A 9,059-nucleotide genomic window follows, 5' to 3' on the forward strand; every position below is an offset into this window, starting at 1 on the left:
ATAGCCTTCCACACGGAGCGAGCGTCCTGCTTCGTCTTGTGGGCCACAAACAAACAAACAAACAAATAAACAAACAAATAAACAGCTCACCTGTCGAAGTGCAGATCATACCCGCAGGCGCGGATGGCCTTCCACACGGAGCGTCTTGCTTCGTCTTGTGGGCCACAAACAAACAAACAAACAAACAAATAAACAAATAAACAGCTCACCTGTCGAAGTGCAGGTCATACCCGCAGGCGCGGATGGCCTTCCACACGGAGCGTCTTGCTTCGTCTTGTGGGCCACAAACAAACAAACAAACAAACAAATAAACAAATAAACAGCTCACCTGTCGAAGTGCAGGTCATACCCGCAGGCGAGGATGGCCTTCCAGACAGAGCGGGCGTCCTGCTTCGTCTTGTCGGCCACAAACAAACAAACAAATAAACAAATAAACAGCTCACCTGTCGAAGTGCAGGTCATATCCGCAGGCGAGGATAGCCTTCCACACAGAGCGAGCGTCTTGCTTCGTCTTGTGGGCCACAAACAAACAAACAAACAAACAAACAAACAAACAAACAAACAAACAGCTCACCTGTCGAAGTGCAGGTCATATCCGCAGGCGAGGATAGCCTTCCACACAGAGCGAGCGTCCTGCTTCGTCTTGTGGGCCACAAACAAACAAACAAACAAACAAACAAACAACTCACCTGTCGAAGTGCAGGTCATACCCGCAGGCGAGGATAGCCTTCCACACGGAGCGAGCGTCTTGCTTCGTCTTGTCGGCCACGAAGAGCAGGAAGCCCTCCAGAGTCAGGTACTTGTCCTCAGGTGTCTCCCTCTTGGCTCCGTCCTCCTGCTGAGGGTCCTTACCTGCCTTACCTGGCCTCTCCTGCTGCTTCTGCTTACCTTTCTTCTCACCTGGGCTTTGTCTGCAACAAGGAGAGGGAAAATCATACAGTAATGCCACATGATCACTTCCTCCCACATCAGTAATTAGTTTTGATAGTTAGAGGCCGTTTTTATGTGATGTGTTAATCTGACAACTTTTATGATGTATATTCCTGAATTTTATCGTTGATGGATAATACGTGATCATTGAAGCATTTCAGGTACACTGACTTTATCTCAATGTTCCTGCTAGTGCTATGTCTTAATAAGACAAAGGCAAATAAATCTGAATCTTCTGAGCAGATCAGCGTTTTTTATGGATTGTCAAATTGGGGCTCTTCTTCTTCGTCTGTTCAAAGCCAAACCCAAACTGTCTAAATAAAACAGTTGTATCTAAATCGTCCATCACAGGTTTCAAAACATATATAATGATGTCAATCACTGCCTCAGTAAGATGTATGCTTTCGTGTACTAAGTCTTGCAATTAGCCTTCAGATATTGCATCCAAAGTATTACAAACATGAGCATAACACAGTGAAGTAAAACTCAATTAAAACCATAAAACATGCAGTATAACTTCATCTAACTCCTCCGAAAGTGTCGAGTTTACAACACGAAAACTGCCGCTCACTTCTGAACTACGGCCTTTGCCCCCGTGACCTCCGCCAGCGCCAGTTTGTCCTTGCCGGGTTTCTGCGCGACCTTCTTGCCCGAGGGTTTCCCGTTCCCCAGCTTCGGCCCCTTCCACGGTTTCTCCGACTCCTTTAACTTCACTGCTGGTTTGGGCACACCGTATCTTCTTAGCACCTGAGAACAACAAACAACATTTGGGCACACTGTATCTTCTTAGCACCTGAGAACAACAAACAACATTTGGGTACGCCGTATCTTCTTAGCACCTGGGAACAACAAGTTTATGCAATGTTCATCGACCAACAGAAATATACCACAGTACTGCAACCAAAATTGCAATTGTGTGACCGGCTTGACATAATTGGAAAAAGACATGAATTGCGTGTTTTAAAAAGCATTTAAACTGTTTTTTTTGTTTTTGCAAAGTGGCAGCGGGAATTTTAATGGGGGGGGGGGGGGGGGGGGGGTGACTCTGGGTTGATAAACAGCTTGACATCTTGAGGGAAAGACTTCTACATATAAGCACACAACTTAAGTTTGTATGTTATAATGGTTGATTTAAACAGTACCAAACTTGGGTGAACTCACCTGAGAAACTCCCTACATGAATGATTTTTTCGGCCCCTTCATGTTGCTGAGGAAGGGTTAGGATTAGAGACTTGAAAGATTCTCACCTGAGAAACTTGAAAGATTCTCACCTGAGAAACTTGAGTAATTCTCACCTGAGAAACTTGCTCCATGAATGACTTTTTCGGCCCTTTGATGTTGGTGAAGAATGCGTGCAGGTGGTTCATGGGAGTCTGCAAGGAGATCTGCTCCTTCCCAAGATGCACCACTTCGTGTTGCTCGAGTTCGGGTGACTCCAGACTGAAGGCGTGCTCCGAGACAACACAGCTGGGGAGGATCGGATTTCATTTTGTTAACATTATTAAGGATTAGGTAGAAAGCTAATATGAGAAGCCCACTCCCCATAACTATTAATACAAAATTGATATAAACAACAACATTGTTGGACACAATATAATAAAAATACAAGATGAATAAAGGACAACAATGAAAGGGAAACCTCAATGGTTAGACATCCAGGGAAATAAGATACCACAAAAAGCTGTTAATCAATCAACTGACAGTTTAAGAAAGCACTCTGTAAACAAACACTGAGCAGATCCATTGAAATGCTGGTTTTGTTTACTTCATGCATTGGGAAGCAACAGGAAACAAAAGTAAGACAAAGTCAAGACAAGGTTGGTGCAAATGAGTCAATTAGCTCCTGTTGTTTGAGTACAGGAGCTAATATTAATATTTAGTACATCAAGGGAACAAGAGACAGTTGTAGAATAAATATTGAAACCGTACCTGTGGAAGATTTCTGTGATGACGTCCTGTGCCTTCTGCGTCAGCCCTGTGGGCGCGCCCTTCGAGAGGATCCTGCTCTTGAGGTAGTCCCCGAGCGCGGGGCCCCCCTGGGGGTCGGACAGCAGGTTCAGATTGACAGGGCTGACAGACAGCATGTCCTCTGTCGTCACGTCAATCAGCTCCTCCGTGTCATAGGTCACCACCCCAACGATCGCCCTGAAGGAATGAATGGTTCATTGAACTTGAAAGAAAATTAACCTTAACTTGAAAGCTCATCTGTATTGGTAGCCGTCATTCTTGAAACTAGTTTAACTGTAATATGGAACACAAAAATTTGACTGAATTTATGACTGAACAGCAACAGTCAAGGAAGGAAAAATCCACTGCTACTGTGAAGTCAGCATAGGATCATAAGTTGCAGGAAGTCTATGGCGCCCACCGTCTCTTGGGTGAGTCCAATTTTTGTGTTGGATATTACAGTTTAACTAGTTTCAAGATTGAAAGATTATTGTAGCCCTCAGATGAACTGCACGATTTCTAACAAACAACATGAGCTCTGATCCTTCAGGAACAACATACATGGTGAAACTAGTCTGCTGGTGGGCTTCAATAAAGTTTTAAACGGGAAATGTGGCTACAGCATCCTTTCTGAAGATGTGGAATACAAGTGTGTATGGTTGACTTGAGGTTCTTCACTACTACATTTTGTATTTGCCTTCTAACAGACAACACATCATTGAAAAAAAAAAAAAAATGCCAGTTACATTTGACATCATAAATTCAACATCCTTACCTGCTCGACAGAAGCGCAGAACGCACGTCGTCCATCTTACTCTTCGACCGGATCTCCACCACCGCATACCCCTTGATGCAGGGGGTGCCCAGGGGGGAGGGGGGTCTGCCATCGGGGGGGTGGTCAGCCGTGGGGCTGTCCTGCTCCGGGGACGCGAGGGGGGCAGGGAGGGGGGCGCTGTCCATGGTGCTGGCCAACAGCTGCTGTGTCTCCAACTCCACAGCTGCACTGGCCTAAAATGATATAATTATGTACTGGTTATTCCTAAGTTGCTACGATTTGTATTGGCAGGTATACGCATTAATGTTAATTTTCTCTTGTAATGTTACATTATTGTTTTACTTCTTAATGCTACTTATTTTATTTTTATTATGTACATATTCACCCGAATGGGAGACGTGGCGCATCACCGTCTTGTACAAATAAGGGTACATCACCTTGTAAGGGGCGTTATTACCCTACGCGAGGGGCCAGTCCTATTCACATACATACATACATACATGTACATGTATATCTGGGGTTACCCCCAGGACACATTGGAAAGCGCCAAGACAAGGCGATATGTCACCCCTGGTAAAACAAACAAACAAACCTCGTCTCCCGCACTCGCAGCCTCCTCCGGACCCGCCTCCAGTTCTCCTCCTTCTGAAGGCAAGACGTCTTCCTCCGGTCCTTCCGCTGACGGCTCGTCTAAGGAGCTCACAGGAACGGCAGGAGGCACGGGCAGGTCCTCCTTGTCTTGTAGTGGCACGAACACCTCGTCTCGGAACAGTCCCCCGTACATGTTACATGCCTGGAAATATAGATCACAGCATTTTCGTTTACCATCGAAAATTTCAGATATTCCAAAGAATTAGGTTTAAATGTTGCTCAATGTCCATCTCACAATTTTAACAAAATGAAAAATAAATCAACTTGAATGTCATGTGACCTAAAGGCTAGTTTTTAATGTTTTGGCCATTCTAGAAAATATTGCTTTGCTATTGACAGAACCACAGCTCAGCCTTGTACTGCTAAAGTTTATTGCCAGAGATTACTACTACTACTGTCATGTACTACATGACGTATAATACTACATTATTGCCATAGATTACTACTACTACATGCATGTTCTACATATACTATATATACTACCCACCTTCCGGATGGCATCCCTGACCGTGCCCTGCTCCACCAGGTGCATGGGGATCCCAGAGATCACTACTAATACTACATGATTGTACTATTGTATATATTAAGTACAGGTACTACATGTATATACTACACTAAGGTACTACATGTACAACTTTTTTTCAGATTCAGCTTTATTCCTGGATGACTTGGCATGTATGTACACATGAAATACGTCATCAGTCACAGAATCAACTTTAAAACATTAATACATTTACAACATTTAAAATTAGACAGCAATCGGATTAAGAAAATATACATGACAGAATCAACATTCTTTACCGATCATCTAGCACTTTCGTACAGCAATCTTACAGAGCGGGGTGCAAATGACATCTCATGTCGCTTCGTTTTACTTCTAGATGCCCTGTATCGGGCTTCCCGACGAAGACTGTACGAACTGTCCTGAGGTGAAGTAAAGAACTCCCTCAGCGGAGAGCTACTGTCCCGCAGTATGTCTTGTAGAGTCTTCAGCGTCGCTGCGTCCCGTCTGTCTGATAGTGAGGGCAGAGAGTCAGATGGGATACCAATGATTCTAAGACAGCGCCTCTGCATGGCTTCTAGCTTGTCTGACAGATGTTTCGGCAGTCCTCCCCACACCGGACTGGCATACTCCAGTAAGGGGCGTATGAAAGTTAGGTAAATCTGGAGCAAGACATCAGTAGGGAGACCAGCCTTCTTTGCAGCTGCAAGGTAATACACACGTGGACGGGACTTCGTCAACATGAAATGAACGTGTTCATCCCAGGTAAGGTTGGCAGTGATGTGTACTCCAAGTAGTTTGAAAGACGTAGTCCTCTGAATCACATGTCCGGATATTGTGGGATGAGGAGGAACAGGAATGTTTACCTCCTTCCTTGCGCTGATAACCATGTCCATTGTCTTTTTCCCGTTTACCTTGAGAGAGTAGTCCTCCCCCCATTCAACAATGGAGTCAAGTGCCTTCTGCGTTTGACCAGGAAGTGACGCCATTAGCATTTCAGAGGTTGTCAGATCGTCCGCATATTTGACAGGAACAATGGGCCTTGGCATCCTTGCATCCAAGGTATTTATACAGATGACGAAAAGTGTTGGTGATAGAATACCACCCTGTGGAACACCCGCGAGGACGTCGTGGGACTTAGATACACAGGGACCCCACTTTACCTTCTGTGTACGTCCTTCCAGATAGCTGCTGATGCTCATCCATAAGGACCGCCTGATACCTATGTCGGCTAGGCACATGAGCAGTTGACTATGACTGATGGTATCAAATGCACGGGAAAAATCAACGAACACAGCATGAACGTCCAACTTCGGGTTACTGTTTAACGCTTCGTGCCACGTTTGGAGGATGTGTATCAACGCAGTAACCGTAGATCTCCTTGACAGGAAGCCATGTTGAGACGGTGCGAGGCTACTGGCAGTGTCCTGTAGCAAAGCATCACGGAGCAGCCCTTCATACACTTTCCCGACGCAGCTGACTAACGAAATTTGTCGGTATTCCGATGGGAACTGTGGTCGTTGTTTCTTAGGCACTGCCGTGACTACAGCCTCTTTCCATTGCTGCGGAAAGGCGGAGTTCTGAAGACAAGAATTGAAGACGTCACATAAAACAGGACCAAGTTCTTCATGATACTGCTTCAGTAACCAGGAAGGAATGAGGTCTGGCCCAGCGGCTTTCCTCCCATTGAGTCTGCGCAGTCTGGCCTTAACCTGACCAATACTGAACGGTGTGGGTGTATCATGCGAGAGCTTGTGCTCGACATCAGCCAACGTTGGAACAGTACGGGACACTTCACTCCACACAGACCCGAAATGCTCTGCAAGCGTGTCACATTCATTTTGTGTCACGGTGATGTTGGGATTGGAGACATCCTCCTTAACAGAGTCCTTTCCCATAAGGGACTTGATGGACTTGAACCAGTGTCTTGGGCTGGAGTGCCTCAAGCTAGCTACTTCTCTTTCATAGTACTCCCGTTTTGCTTTCTTGATATGCTTGGCCACAGAATTCCTTAACTTGGAGTACAGAGTAACGTTTCCGGAGCGGAATGCCTGTTGTCTCTCTGCAAGCAACTCCTTAATACTCACAGTCATCCATGGTTTATCAGCGGTGGAAATCTTGACTTTCTTAACAGGTACAGCTTTGTCAAGTAGTCCTTTTAGTATGGTTGTCAGAACTGCCACCTTTCTGGAAGGCTCTGTGGTCTGGAAGACAGGTGTGAAATCAGTTGTGTTCATCAGTAACCCCAACCTCCTCATCGCTTCAGGATTACACTGCCTCCGCGTGATGTGCTTGGGACGCGTGTATGGCCAAGAACCAGCAGGCAGTAGAATGGACTGGTGATCTGAGGTACCAATCGGCGGAAGATGAACAGGTGCAGGGTACAAACACTTAATGTTAGTGTAAATAGAGTCAAGCTGGTTAACACCTCTAGTGGCTTGGGTGACTACTTGTTTCAAGCTGAACCTCGAGCACAGGGATTGGCATTTATACCTGTTGGTGTCTCCAAGGATCACTATACCTGATTGTGCGAAGTTGCGCTCGATGTGATCGAGACAGTGTCCCAGGTATTCCGAGACCTCAGTGTCTGGCCTGGATGAGTCTGATGACTTCGGTGGAATATAGAGAGTACCGACGATCAGAGAGTTCAAACCACGAGGGAGACGACTTGGCCTTACCCACATCCATAATGCTTCATGGTCATCGTGATCCAGTTCCGCTAGTCGCTTACACTGGAGCTCAGAACGAATGTACATGGCCACCCCGCCGCCTCTACGTGCTGCCCGGTCCCTTCTGTAAACATCGTATCCTGGTAACGCAATTACCGCGTCAGGAATGTCTTCTTTCAGCCATGTTTCCGTGACTGCCACAATACTTGCGTTATTCATACAGGACACAGTGTGAAGCTCGTCAGTCTTGTGGCGCAGAGCACGAACATTTGTGAGCAGAAATCCAGGAAGACATGGTTTTGGCTTAGCCGGGTGAGTTAAAGGAATTCGAGTCAGGACAGGGCATTTCACATCAGAACATTCCACAGTCGGCACATGAGATTTGCATAACAGAGAAGATGGCCTGTTCCCAACAACAGTTTCAATTTTCCTTATGCGATGTATTCCGCCTTTACTGCCTCTAGGCCTACCCAGTGACTTGAGAATGCCTACCTCCCGCAGGGTTGCCTTCTCTTGGGGTAGCAGGGGCTTAGTTGCAGTCCGGCAGGCACGTAGAAAGAGAGCGCTGTAGGTCCTGAGCGACGCCATGATGATTCGTCGTGAACAGTTCACAGAAAAGGTCCGAGGAATCACCACAAAAACAGCCTGTCGCACGTAAAAGTCAATCCAAACAAGTTGCCAGCATCTTCAGCAGTACTTTACACGCTTGTATGGTTATAAAGTAACTTAAAACACATAAGCAAACAACTAAAAATCATCAAGTTAGGGGACACGATAGAAATCGTGGCAGCCCCTAAAAGCGCCACCTATTAGATGTACTTCCCACCTTCCGGATGGCGTCCCTGACTGTACCCTGCTCCAGGTGCATGGGGATCCCAGAGATTACTGCTACTACAGTTACTACATGTCTATACTACATATACTACATGTACTACCCACCTTCCGGATGGCATCCCTAACTGTGCCCTGCTCCAGGTGCATGGGGATCCCAGAGATTACTACTAATACTACATGTACTATAATTGTATATATAATTACAGGTACTACAGTTACTACAGGTACTGCCCACCTTCCGGATGGCGTCCCTGACTGTACCCTGCTCCAGGTGCATGGGGATCCCAGAGATCACCAGCAGGCGAGAGTGAGCCGTCGGCACAGTCAGGGTCTGGCACGCGTCCGCCACGGCGTCGTTTGTTACGGTCTCCCCCTGAGGATCCCTGAAATCCGATATTTATATACTGTTACTGCATTTAAGTTCACTGGGAATTATTTCATCGTTGCGGGAAAAGGGACTTTTCGCAGAGGTTTCTGCATTTACAGTACATTGTCATTACATATGCAAATAAATATCTTTTGAATGGTTCAGTTTTTTTGTTGAATCTTAAAGATCACACATTGATTACAATAATTGTCATGATCTTGATCCTCAAAAATTCAGTTAGGGACAGAAAGGAAACTGCAAAAATATGAAGATCAAGAAAAATGACTAAACATTGATGAAAGCAACAGTTTTATATGGTCTATCTGCTTCTGTTTGATGACAGAAATGTATTTGTTTGTTTGTTGTTGTATAATCTAGACATCA

At 45.6% G+C, this 9,059-nt stretch overlaps 1 protein-coding gene across 1 annotated transcript in view; it reads right to left on the minus strand.

The window, feature by feature from the left end:
* Positions 1 to 9,059, minus strand: part of LOC118425405 (probable E3 ubiquitin-protein ligase HECTD4) — a gene marked incomplete at its 5' end in the record, with an annotated part of 24,491 nt that overhangs the window by 12,404 nt on the left and 3,028 nt on the right. The window contains 11 exons of the mRNA XM_035834214.1: positions 690 to 911; positions 1,502 to 1,677; positions 2,226 to 2,415; positions 2,860 to 3,075; positions 3,653 to 3,885; positions 4,245 to 4,445; positions 4,791 to 4,861; positions 5,224 to 5,467; positions 5,969 to 7,009; positions 7,484 to 7,720; positions 8,544 to 8,681. Of these exons, the coding sequence (XP_035690107.1) occupies positions 690 to 911; positions 1,502 to 1,677; positions 2,226 to 2,415; positions 2,860 to 3,075; positions 3,653 to 3,885; positions 4,245 to 4,445; positions 4,791 to 4,861; positions 5,224 to 5,467; positions 5,969 to 7,009; positions 7,484 to 7,720; positions 8,544 to 8,681 (2,969 nt within the window). The remainder of the gene's footprint in view (positions 1 to 689; positions 912 to 1,501; positions 1,678 to 2,225; positions 2,416 to 2,859; positions 3,076 to 3,652; positions 3,886 to 4,244; positions 4,446 to 4,790; positions 4,862 to 5,223; positions 5,468 to 5,968; positions 7,010 to 7,483; positions 7,721 to 8,543; positions 8,682 to 9,059) is intronic.

Source organism: Branchiostoma floridae, chromosome 11 (genome assembly GCF_000003815.2).
Source record: "Branchiostoma floridae strain S238N-H82 chromosome 11, Bfl_VNyyK, whole genome shotgun sequence".
Taxonomy (NCBI): Eukaryota; Metazoa; Chordata; class Leptocardii; order Amphioxiformes; family Branchiostomatidae; genus Branchiostoma; species Branchiostoma floridae.